Source organism: Notamacropus eugenii, chromosome 4 (genome assembly GCF_028372415.1).
Source record: "Notamacropus eugenii isolate mMacEug1 chromosome 4, mMacEug1.pri_v2, whole genome shotgun sequence".
Classification (NCBI taxonomy): domain Eukaryota; kingdom Metazoa; phylum Chordata; class Mammalia; order Diprotodontia; family Macropodidae; genus Notamacropus; species Notamacropus eugenii.
Window position 1 is genome coordinate 176,297,263 of NC_092875.1, and position 13,703 is coordinate 176,310,965.

Consider the following 13,703-nt stretch of genomic DNA (forward strand, 5'->3'; position numbering starts at 1 on the left):
TCTGTCTTCCTCAGTTTCCTTAACTCTAAAATGATAAAAATAAGAGCACCTATTTTCCAGGGCTGTGTGAATATTAAATGAGATAATCTTTGTGAAGCACTTAGCACAGTGTCTGGCACATAGTAGGTACTTAATAAAGGCTTATCTTCTTTCTTCCATCCTTCTTAGAGTAGTAGAACTAGAAAGAGCCATAGTGATTACCTAGTACAACCTTTCAACGTACAGATAAGAAAACAAAAAAAGGAAGTAAATTGTTTGAGATAATGTAGTTACAGAGCTAGAACTGGATTCTAGGTCTCTTAAATTTCTACCCAGGATTCTTTACACTAATTCATCAACATCATCATCATCATCATCAATCATCCTCTTCTTGTTCTTCTTCTTCTTCTTCTTCTTCTTCTTCTTCTTCTTCTTCTTCTTCTTCTTCTTCTTCTTCTTCTTCTTCTTCTTTGTTTTTTGGAGATAATCAAGATTAAGTGACTTGCCTAAGGTTATATAACTAGTGAGTTTCTGAGGTCAGATTTAAACTCAGGTCCTTCTGACTTCAGGGTCAGTGCTCTATCTTCTGCACCACCTAGCAGTTCCTCCATAGTCTTCTAGTTATCCATTAGACAATGAAAGTGTGGATCTAGGGGGCTAATATTCTGCCAAGAAATAGATCCCCACAGTCCAGTGCCTTTAGTTAAGCAGGAAAAGGACTCGAAACTAATAAAAGTCAGCTGTGAAATAGAGGACTTCTTGAGCCAACAAAAGTAAATATGGGACCAAAAGCTTAGGTTTGCAAAAGACTGTGGCCTTTGGATGCCTGGTAATTCCAGCACCAATCTTTCATTTAACTACTTGGGCAGGCACCATGCCTTCCTTCTTTAGATTCAATATGGGGCTGAGCCTGCTGTCTGTGCTCAATAAATTTTAATAACAATAATAATCAACATATCAATCTACTGGATACCTGAATGTCTGATTTTGATCTGTGTCTTTTCAAGATGCAAATGCAGTAAGTTCTTTATAATTAATTTTTATTTAACATTTATTGAGTACTAAAAGGTTACTAAACCCTGGGTAGAATACAGAGGTACTCCTTGTCCTTGTTTTTTGGGCAGAGGAAATCCTGAAATTAAAATACCTAGTAGATGACACAAGAGACAGCATATTATAGTGGATAGATTTCTGTGTTTGTGTTTTCTGCCACCAATATCATTTAGCTGTGAGATCCTGAGTAAGTCACTTGACTCCTTTAAGCTTCAATATTTCATCTGCAAAAAAACAAGGTGATTGCATTAGATAGCCTTTGAGTTCCCTTTCAACTCTGAAATGATAATATGGTTCTTTGGTTTGTTAAATATTTTTTCCAATTAAATGTAAATACAATTTTTAACATTCCAGTTGTTTGTTTATGGGGTGTTTTTTGGGGAGGCAATTGGGGTTAAATGACTTGCCCAGGTTCACGCAGCTAGTGCCTGAGACCATATTTGAAGTCAAGTCCTCTTGATTCCAGGGTCAGTGCCATATCCACTGTGCCACCTAGCTGCCTCTTTAACATACTTAAAAAAATTTTTTTTGAGTTCCAACTTCTCTCCCTCTCTGAATTTGATATAGGTTATGTGTTTGACGTTATGTAAAATATATTTCACTATTACTTATGGTGTGAAAGAAAACACAGACCAAAATACCCTCAAGAAAACAAAGAAAGTAAAAAATGGTATGCTTCAATTTGTGCTTAGACTCCATCAGTTTTTTCTCTGGAGGTAGATAGCATTTTTCACCATGAGTCCTTTGGGATTGTCTTGGATCATTGTATTTCTGAGAAGAGCTACGTCATTCACAGTTAATCAAAGTATGTTACTGTTTTAAATGTTTTCCTGTTCTGCCCACTTCACTTTGCATCAGTTCATGTAAGTCTTTCCAGGTATTTCTGAAAGCATCCTGCTCATCATTTCTTACAGCATAATAGTAGAATGCTGTGATTCTTAATTGCTCTGGGCTTAAGGAAATTATCTTGTTTAGTATTCTCTAGTAAATTATAAATAAGTTTGGGACTTTACTGCTGAAAGGAGTTCTCACAATGGGAGTTTCCTATGCTGATGAAATCATACATCCTTCCTGTGGTAGATGACACAAGGCTAGTAACCAGGCAGAGGCAAGAACAGGCACACATGAGGTCTCTGTGACATAGAAAATTTGAAACTAGGGCTATCAGTTCAAATTATTCAGCTAATGGCCTCCACTGTTTGTTTAATTTTGCTAGAGAAGATATAGCTAAGGTCTGTTGTTGCTTTCCTCAGAAAGTTTGATTGCTTTCTTCTTATTTTTTAATTTGAGTCAATAATAACATTTTGTTGATCTGTATGGGTTTTCAGTAGTGCACGCTCAATAGAGTTAATTGTGCTGTTATTGAAAATATCAAGCATTCTTTCTTAACGATCCACATATAAGGCAGATTTCTTTATTGGAGCCATAAATATTGAACTCCTGGTTATGACCAAGACAGGGGAACAATGTATGAGCTCAGTCTTCTGTGTCTCATACATAAATATAGAAGGCAAAAAATAAAATTGGGATCAAGCATTCCACTCAATTCTGGCTACGTGGCAGAGAGTGGATAGGAGTGCCTTTGCTTTTTTAATGGGACTGGGTAGTTTCTCAACCACTTTTCTTTACTCTCAACTTTATTTTGGATTCTTGGAAGTAGCTGATGATGAAACTGGCAGGCAGATGCCCAATGTGGATGGTGGCTATCCTTAAACTACCTGGATTAGTGACTAGAAAATCTGGAGACCCTCCAAAGAAGTTTGCTTTCTAACTTGAAGGTGTTGCTTGCATTGTCTTCCAAAGCTCCAATGTATCTGTTATCTGACAGATGTGGGTTCCTCTTCCAGTCAGCCAAAACATATTATTTGTCCTAATATAACATAATGAGCAGTAGCAAAGATTGCAACGAGAGACACTGTATAGGAGAAAGAATGCAGCTCTTGGTTGGGGTCAGGGGAGTTGAAGATCTGGGTTCAGATCTCCGCTCTTTCCCTAGTTAGCTATGTGATTTGGGGCTTACCACTTTTCCTTATGGGAGCTGCTTCCTCATCTGTAAAATATGGATAGCTATACTCATACTACTTACCTCACAGGGTGGTGGTTGAGGGAAGCTTTCTGTAAACATTAAAGACCCAGAGAAATGTGAGTTAGTTTCAATAATCAGATCATTAGACAGCTGGAAGTGACAATACAGAGATGAAAATGGCTAGGAACAAAATGGGAAAGCCCTATTGGTCTTTGTGTTCTGGCACAAGTGCAGGGAAACTGCTAAGGCTAAGTGTTAGTTCTTAGGGCTGGAGCAGAGAATTGCAAAGGTCAGATATACTCTGGTTTTCTCTACTCTTTTTTCTCCCTGAAATGACCAATTCTTATTAGTGTTGGGGGAGGGGTATTTGGTGGGCTTGGTGCATAGTCTGTTCCCTTTATCCTCTGCCAGGTATCTAAGACAGTCCCAGGGCCATATAAAAAGATGCAATTTCCATAAAATTTTGATAATGCAAATGAATGTAGGGGGAAAAAGTCAAGGCAAAAGTTAGCACCAGCTTCCCGACTGATGAGGGAGGAAACTTCATTTTTCTCATCAAGGGATAGGGATGGGACCTGTGACTTCACTGATAGTCCCTCTGCCATCCACTAGTGCAGGTGGGTACCTTAACATTAGAGGTTCTGTATGTATGTATGTATATATGTATGTATGCAGGGATAGGAGCAGGCCTAGTTGGATTCCTCTTCTCTACCTGCTAGTCTACATTGCTTTTTTTTCTTTCTCTCCACAAATTTTATTTGTGAATATTTATGATATACCATGTACTACTGTGGATGACCTTCGCCTTTCTAAATTCAGGTTTTTCCTGAGACCTCATTTGAAGGGATGGGAAAAGCAAGTTGGGGAGGGGGAAAGAACTCATCCCAAATATTCCCATTTTAATTATTCTTGCTAACTGACTATCAAGCTCAATTGTTTCTGTGTTATTGGAAGTCTGTTGCTTCTTATGCCACAAATGTCCTCTAAATTTGGCACCCTGGGAAAAAGTCCCTTGACCCCATCCTAGGTATATTTTTGGCCAGTAGCATCAAACTGGTTATACCTTGGGCAGGGGTGTACCAGCTCATTATCTCACTTTTGAAGAATTTCTCTTGTGCCCCTCTATTAATTCTGATGAGTGTTACTGTGCTCTGTCCTTAACATAGGGCCTTCTTCCTTTAATAAATGAGGTTGTAGGGATCCCCACAAGGGAAACAATGAATAACAGTATCTACTCTTGTTTTATGATGTTCTTGAAAAGGGAAACGGGCTGCTATCCAGATTTCCTGCCCACCCTTATCCCCACCCCCAAGGAGGACTTGTAGGATCATAGCTTCTAAATGTGGACAAGACCTCAGAGGTTTTCTAGTTCAATACTCTCATTTAACAAATTTAGAAAGCGAGGCACAGAGAGATGCTCAGTGAGACATGCCTGTGGTCACATAGGGGCAGAGCCAGGAAGCAAACTTAGGTCTTTTGGCTCTTACCAATAAAATAGCTTACATTCACTACAGACTGCTGTCAGACAGACTGCTGTGATTGAGGCAGGAGTGGCTGGTAGTCTGCTGGATCTGAAATAGAATGAGGAGCCCTTGTGCTGTATGCAAGTGTAATCAGATTAACTTTATTTTAAGTTTCCATTACATTCTGGTTAATTAAAACATGCAAATGAATAAGAGTATACAAGGTCAAGCTGGTTTATAGTATAGCAAAAACTTTTAAAAACTTGGTTACCAAAAGATTTAGCAGAAACTCTTGATACTGTTTAATAAAAGTGATTTTAAAAAAGCCTTAGCACTGATTAACTGATGCTCTTGTAGGACTTATGTCCAGGTGCCTGGAAAGGGCATCCAAGGCCCAATTTTCCACCAATGGTGCCCATATGCACCCAGCATGCAATCCTATCCTTTATCATCCTCCTCACCCACCTTCTCTATTCTTCTGTACAGCTTTGCCAAAAATCACGGTCTGTTGACCTAGACTATTCTCTTGGGCATTTTGGTAGACTTTTAACACAAACTATCATGGCAAATAACCACTGGTCCAATTGTACTCTTCCCCTCAGGGAATAAAATGAATGAATACAACTTCTTTATCGTTTGTCTTAAAGCATCACAGTGCTAGTGGCTATTTGCAAGACTGAGTAAATCTGAGTTTTCAGCCCCCCAGTACTAGCTGAGGTTACTGCATGAAAGATACAGATGTCCGGAGAGATTTAGTAGGAATCAATCTTTCTCCATTTACGCTCAGTCACCAAACTCACCACTCCCTCCACAGCACTGACTTAGTTGACTTTGCTTTAAGAGACTTCTAGGGCCTGAATTTTGGGGGAGGTGAATGACTCAGGAGATATAGATAAAGTGTGAATTTAAAGTAGTGAGACAGATTCCACACAGTCATTACTTTCTAGGCATACTTCATTAACTCTAGGAGCTAAAAGGCTCCTGTGCATGAGGCCACAGTCTGACATCTCCTATCAAATGCATCATAAAGCTGTCTTGTTTTAAAAGGACTGAGTGGTGCCCTTGCTTCTGCTTCCTCATCTCTTAGGTGATTACGTTCCTCATAAACGTAGTTTGTTAAGATGGGGACACGTCTTTTCATACAGTAAATCTGTGAAATTTGGCAGGCAGTTCCTAGGAGATTTTGGGAATACCTTCCCCTCCCATAACCTATATACAGAATATAATTGTGACCTGTGGGAGGCAATGGGGTGAGAAATATTCATAGCAAAAAGGACAAAAAGAAAGAACTTGGATCATGGGGGGGAGTGGAGGCAGGTCTTTTTGGAGGTCTTTCTCTGTTCATTTGTAGATTTACTTCCCTAGGCACTGGAAATCTTGTCTGAAATCAAATCAGGTCACAGGCAAATTACTTGGGTTAGAAAATCCCTCTGATTAATGGAATCTGAGCCGTTTGCCATGATAAATGATAACTTTTAGTTTGATGAGCTATTAGAGCTTAATTAGAGCTTAATTAAAGCGAATGCTCAGAACACTTTAGAAGCTGGAATTATTCAAGATCTCTCTAGTCTGTCTGCTTGCACCTCCAGACTGAGGAGGCGGAATTGGGAAAAGTGTGGAAGAGAGCTTCTCAGTGGGGATGTTCAATGCATACCAGACTCTTTCCTTCTTGACCTTGCCTTCTGGAATGTGTAATGTGCTAGCACTTAAGATAAAAGAAGAGCTGGCCTATCTTTGCATCAGAATTTCTTAACCAAGACTTGGAGAAGCTGTTTCCACCTTCTCCCTTGCAGGTTTATGCCTATCGCCTTCTTTGAATCTGTAGCTCAAGCTCCCCATACACATGTCTCAAGGCATCACAATTCAGAGTAGCCATCAGTTTTCGTGAGCCGGGGACCCAGGGCCGACACACTTCTTCCCATGTCAAGGTAGAATTGGGTGGAAGTTCACTGAAAGAATAAAAAAGAAGTGAACACAAAAACATTTTACTTTTCATAAGGCAGATCCTGATTCCCAACAGGGAGTAGTAAGAATTATGTGGGTCATTCACCCTGGTTTCTTGAAGGAACATGCATCCCATACTACACATGGGAAAATCCAGACGTGGAGAAGTGGAGATGTGGAGCACTAACTACTACTCACTAACACAAGATCACACAGATATGGAGCTAGGAGAGTCCTTAGAGAATCCAGCTAGCCTAATTTTATTGTAGAGATGGGGAAATTGAGGTTCAAAAAGATTGGGTAGTTTGCCCAAAGTCATACAAATAGCAAGTAGTAGTGTTGGTATTTGAACTCAGGTCCCCTGACTTGAAAAACAAGACTCTTCCTTTGTACCATGCTGCTCATCTGTGCTGTGGAGTGTTCTATTACTAGGCACCATGAACAAATTATAGCTAGAACTAGACTGAGTTACATGAGATCTGCCCTCATCTCTTATTTGTTATCCTAGATTGGACAGACTGCAGTGTTGTTCTCCATCTCAAGTTCCTTTGGTGATCTACTCTGTCTATCCCCTAAACATGTGATGTGCCCTCTCATATACATTGTTGATGCCATTTCTTAGGTCTTAAAAGCTTTCCTTACCCTTTTCCTATTGTATTTCTATCCAGTCTTTAGAAGCTGAACTCAAATGCTACCTCCTCAATTAACTCTGTGATTAATACTCCTCCCCCTTCAACCTTCTATGGTACATCTTCATCATTACTGGACTGTATAATACAACCATCATGTAATATTGTATATCATGTTAGACTTAGAGTCACCGGCCTGGGACAAATCATACTGAAAATGCCTATTAGTTGTATGACCACAGATGAATCACTCAATTTTGTCATCTGTAAAATGGGAAAATAATGCTTGCCTTTTATACCTCGCAGGGTTGTTGTGAAGAAAGGTGTTTGCCAGCCTAACATGCTATATAAATAAGAATTACTCCAACGACAACCACCACTTCTTACTACTACTACTTACAACTACCACTACTACTACTAGTGCTTACTGTTATTTACCACCACTATTTACAATTACTTACTACTTAGTAATAGTTCTTAAGATGACTACTAATCCTATTACTACTACTAATTACTATTGCTAATACTTAATTCTACTGTTGCTACTGCGATTACTATTGCTACTACTACTTACTGTTTACTACTACTACTAGTGGTACTACTACTTAGTACTACTATTTACTACTACTGCTATCACTACTACTTAAGACTACTGATACAACTACTATCTACCACTACCCCTACCTATTTATTATCATTACTAATACTTCTAACCTCCTTTATAAACCATGAGGTCAGGGGTTAGGGAACACCTAAAGTTTGAATGGGATGAAGCTTTCTATCTTCCCCAGCATCTGGCACAGATGTATGCAGTAGGTGCTTAATAAATGTTTGTTGAATGAATGAATATTTGTTGAATGAATGAATGAATCTAACTAAAAGGTTCATTGCAGATTTTACTCATTAACTCTCAGGCCTCAGAAAGTACTTTCTAGATTATTTCTGGTCTACAGACACATTTAAAGGCAAGTGAGGGCAAGGTGGTCCTGGCTTGTGTATGTCTCTATTTACTTCACTCTGTGGATCCATGTCTCTATGACGCCAATTTTTTGATACCATGAGGCCTGATAGGACAAGTTTCTTGGAAGGTGTCTTAGAGTGGGAGGACTGGCATTTCTGGATCTCATCTCTAAAGGATGTATTCCTAATTTTACCCCATGTTTGTACAGCATTTTTTATAATCTTTGTTTTCAAGTGTTTTGGTCTTCAAATATAGGTCTAGGCCTGGAAGGGGCCTTAAAGTTCATTTTATAGATGAGGAAACTTAAGACCATGGAGGGTAAGTGACTTGTAGCCTCAAATGCAAACTACTCAGTTTGGTATTATAGGCTATTTTAACCTGGTCCCTTCTTATTTTCCAGCTAGAACTAGATTGAGTTGCATGAGATCTGCCCTCATCTCTTATTTGTTACCCTAGATTGGACAGACTGCAGTGTAGTTTCTTTACGACTATATAATCTGACTATGCTGACCTATTGCAGTTCCACAAAGATAATGCCTTTCCATCTCTTTGTCCGCACTGGCTGTCCCTCATAGCTAGAGCTCTTGCTGTCCGACTGCTTGACTGATCATTGACTGACCAAGGTCATAAGTATCAGAAAAGTTTAAGTGACTTGACAGCTTATATGTGGGACAGAGCTAAGACTCAAATCAAGTCTTTTAACCCTTGGCCAAATCACCCTGCTTTTCCTAGACTCGGAACTTGGCTATGTCACTTCAGCATTCTGGTTCTCAGATGACTGAAAGCCATTTATCATCAGTAAAAGAAGAGGGTCTATTAGTGGATCTTTTTGTTTTCTTTTACAACTAATAATTCTATGAATCTGTGATTATATAGAAATATATGCCTTTCCTGAATTATGGAGGGTGGTCAGTGAGACTGTAGAGACATTCTGCCTTCTCTCCATTGTCCTGTCTACCCTAAGCAGTCATCCTATCGTTCCTTTGATAGCCTTCTTCCCCTTCTTCTCCATGGTAGGAGCTCCCTCTTCTGGGACATCTGGACCAGGGGTAGAAGTAGGGATGGCTCAAGGCAGCTGCTGAGGAGGAGTGGGGTGTGGCATATTCAGCATGGTTAACTGCAGCCTCTTTCTCTTTCTCTCCCTTTCCCTTGGCAGGCCTTTCCAATACCTGGCATATTAGGTATGGCAGCCCCTAGGCTAGGTCAGTCACTGAAGGAGGCAGTTTGACTTCTTTGCCCTTGGAAGCGTAGAAAGCCCAAACAATTGGGAACTGGAGTTGGATGATGCACCTGAGCTCCTACTGCAGGTGAAAAAAAGCTTTTCTATATTCCTAACTTATTTGATTGGTTTCCATGGTGACTGTTCATGGGCAGGGGGGGGGGGGAATAATGTTTGATATCCTTTTAAGTTTAGAAATCTATTCTTTTCATTTTCTTTAATGAGTAAAGTTGGTTTTATTACTACTTTAACCCCTGAACCTGGATTTACTGGATGGCTAGCTAATGCAGGTTCTAGGATGTTTTGTCTTTCTCCTCCCCACTCTAAAAAAAAAAAAATTCTTTTTGCTCTTGTTTTTACATGTCCATTCCCAGACTCAGCTTTAGAGCACCAAATACTGTCATGCTCGCACGCCATGCTTTTGTATTTATCTGTCTAGGACATGATTCACTGCATTTCATCAGAGAGCTGAATGCTGTCTTCTGAAGAGTTGATACTTGACTAAAGAAAGGACCTGCTCAGCAGAATGGACAACCTGGGTTGATAGTGACCAGAGGGGCAAAAGTAGCAGTAAAAAAAAAAAGTTATAGCACACCAAAAGAAATCTGACTAAAGCTCTGAGTTGCTTCACTGTTACTGAAATTGTTGATTTTGCAGGGAGTTGATACCTAACACATTTTTAGCTGCTTAAAAGTTAATAACAAGTTAGAAATATTAGTGCATGGGCTATGAATAATTGTGAGTGAAAACTGACCTTGTATGTTCTGGGATCCATTTATATTCAGAATAGTCCTGCCTGAATATGTGGTTTATGCTGATAATTAGAAGCACCTATTATGATAATAGGAAGTTTATTTGTCTCCATTCAAAAAAAAAAAACAAAGTATTGAACCAAAACAAAATGAGTAGTTTTATATTATACAATTAATATTTTTTATTTTTATCATAATCTTACAATTTAGTTATAATATTCATTCTATTTATATTATACAATTAATACATTATGAGTGGGTCTGTACCAAGTACCTGGTTGAAAAGTTAAAAAAAATTAATCAGATGAGCTGTTCAGTCATGTCTGACTCTTTGTGACCACATGGACCCTAGTATGTCAATACTGTCCACGGGGTTTTGTTGGCAAAGATACTAAAATGATTTGCCATTTCCTTCTCCAGCTCATTTTACAAATGAGAAACTGAGATAAACAGAGGTAAGTGACTTGTCCAGTAAGTGTTGGAAGTCAGATTTAACTCAGATCTTCCTGGCCCCAGGCCCAGTGCTTTATCCATTAAGGCACTCAGCTGTCTCCATGGCTAACTTTGCTATTAAAGAGTAACTGAGAAGCACAGGGAATAGAATGCTGGACCTGAGTCCTAAGTACAAATTCAGCCTTAGATATTTCCTAGCTCTGTGACCCTAGAAAAGTCATTTAACTTTTGTCTACCTCAATTTCTTCAACTGTAAAATGGGAAAAATAATAATTTAAAGTACCTCAGACTTGTTGTAAAGATCAAATGAGATAATACTTGTAAAATATTAAAGTACTTGGGACACAATAGGCACATACTAAATGTTTGTCCCCTTCCTCCCTGTTTTTTACAGGATGACTACTGTCTCACAGCGGTAAGATGGGCAATTCTGAATCCCTAGTGGATAGCACAATGACAGGAATATAATTTAACCTTACATTTGTTTGTAAATTGATTGGCTACTTTACAAACTGACTAATTTGACTTTGTTTTGGTGTTGTGTAGATATAGCCTATTTTAGGACATATTTTCAGTTGAATATAAAATGGGAAATGTGGTTGATTTCATTAGCAAAATTTCTTTACTCAGTGTAGATGATCAATCCAGGTTGCTTAGGGTCTGAAGTGATTTTTTTTAAGCCTGTTACTATGCTGAGTGCTTTGTGATTATAATAGGGTTAGGATTTCTCTACCTGTCCTCCATCCCATTCATATATGTATTAAAAAGCACTTAATCTAAGATCAGAGAAATCCAAATATATCTGAATTACAAATAAGTCAGTGTTTTACGCTTGAAGTTCAAGTTCAAGAAGAAACAATAGACTAGGAAATGAGTTCCTGGTTAGGAGAATCCTTAACAGCCATGGAAAGTGAGTTTCTAGAAGCCTGAGTCTTGATTGGGGGCTTTTAGGAAAAGGCCAGGCCATAAAGGGATGAATAAGCTTCTAGTATAGAGATGGTTATAAAATTAGAACAAAGAGGAACCTTAGAGGACGTTTAATTGAACCCCTTCATTTTAAAGATGAGAAAGTAACAAACAACAACTACTTGCTGTTGCTTCTACTACTATTACTTCTACTACTACCACCACCACTACCACCATCACCCTCACCACCTCCTAGGTGGCAAGCAGATAGAGTACAGGACTCCAATGAGACTTGAGTTTCAATCCTGCTTCAGATACTTACTACGTGTATTACCTTGGGCAAGTCACTTATATTGTCTTTGCTCATCTGTAAAATGGAATTAATAGTAGCACCTACACTCCCCACAATTATTGAGGCTAAAATGACACAATGTTTGTAAAATGCTCTGCAAACTTTGAAACTCTAAATTAATGTTAGCTGCTGCTGTCGCTATGGTTATCATTATTTCTAAAACTGGTTCAGAGAGACGACACAAGTCACACAAAGTCACCTAAAGAGTTTATGGCTGAGCCGCCAAGACCCATAACCCAAATTTGCTAGCTTTAGATACAGCACTGCTTATATTTTCAGTTAATTTTTAATGACTCATAACCATTTCTGCATTCTCCTCTGACTGAGCCAACCACTCATTTATGTGCACACATATCAATGTATATATACTAGAGGGACATGTGGCACAGTGGATAGAGAGCTAGTCTCAAAGTCAATAAGCCCTGAATTTAAATCCCATTTCTGACTCATGCTGGCTACGTGACTCTTAGCAAATCAATTTCTCTCTCAGCTCCCAGGGCAACTCCCGAAGATGAAAATTCTCTAGGTCCTATAGCAGTTGCCATTCTGCATGGATGGTGGGAGGTTCCTTATGGAATGCTCCCTATAGAAAAGATCATAGGTCCAGTGTTCCCTTTCCCCAAATAGAAATGTATTGATTATTCATACATACTAAATGAGTATGTGTATGTGCCATATTTATTTATCTATATTTATATACAGAGATATTAGATAAAAAGAGAAGACAGTTATTCCCTCCCATCCTCCTCCATTGGTAAATGGAGTAGCATTGGAATAATCTTATTTGCCTGGGAATAGATGTTGTGATAAATGATTCCAAGTAATGTGCTGAGCCATCAGCATCCAATAGCCATTTATCATCTTGAATACATGCAGGCAAATGAGATTATTATTACAATAAACTGCTACTACCTATGGTTTGTCCTGTGTGTCTAACTCTCAGCCTCTGATCTGCCCAGGAAACTTAATATGAAAAACCAAAATAAGAGCCAGGACATTTTCCTTTAAATAACTCATTGAGTGTAATCTTTCCTATTTTTTTTTGTTAAAGAAAATTAAGTCTGGAAGATAAGCTGTTGGTATACCCTCCGAAAAATATAAACTTAGAAGTTGAAAGTCACAAGGCACATATGATACAATTTAGAATTGTGGTAGGAAGAGTTGTGTGACAGTGAAGATGGGAGCATAGATGAAGAATGAGATATGTCCTCTCTCCTCTCCACTCTTGGTTCAATTTTATATGCCTGAGCCACTGAATTCTCAGGCTCTCTGTCATTTAGTAGCTTGGCACCTAGCCCTCCCCAACTCTGGACGACCAAGGGTGGTCTTTGTGCCCTAAAATTAGAACAAGTCAATAAAGGAAGTTGGCACTGACTCATTATATAATTACCATATATCTATGTATGTGTATATATATATATATATATGTGTGTGTATATATATATATATATACACATATATATATATATATATATATAGAGAGAGAGAGAGAGAGAGAGAGAGAGAGAGAGAGAGAGAGAGAGAAAGAAACAGAGACAGAGACAGAGAGACAGAGAAAGAGAGAACAGAGAAAGAGAGAGACAGAAAGCGATGGAGAGACAGAGAGAAAGAAACAGAGACAGAGGGAGAGATGGAGAGAGAGAGAGAGACAGAGAGAGAGAGAGAGAGACAGAGAGAGAGAGACAGAGACAGAGAGAGAATTTTTCAGTTATGACCCTTTAGGGGTTTTCTTGTCAAAAATACTGGAATAATTTTCCATTTCCTTCTCAAGATCCTTTCATAGATGAGGAAACTGAGACAAATAGGGTTAAATGACTTGCCCAGGTCCCACAGCTAGTAAGTGTCTGGGACTAGCTTGAACTCAGATCTTCCTGATTCACCTGTTCTGAGACCTTGAATTACTAAAATAGGGCAGTCATTCTCAGACTAGACCTCTACAGCACTAAGGTTCCCTGTTGCTTCTGCA

The 13,703-nt window shown here is 38.8% G+C and overlaps 1 protein-coding gene across 2 annotated transcripts in view; it reads right to left on the reverse strand.

The window, feature by feature from the left end:
* Positions 1–4,650: 4,650 nt before the first annotated feature.
* Positions 4,651–13,703, reverse strand: part of F13A1 (coagulation factor XIII A chain) — a 192,715-nt gene continuing 183,662 nt past the window's right edge. For both annotated transcript variants that reach the window (XM_072603741.1, XM_072603742.1), the window contains one exon: positions 4,651–6,470. In XM_072603741.1, coding sequence (XP_072459842.1) covers positions 6,323–6,470 — 148 coding nt within the window. In that variant the 3' untranslated portion in view covers positions 4,651–6,322. The remainder of the gene's footprint in view (positions 6,471–13,703) is intronic.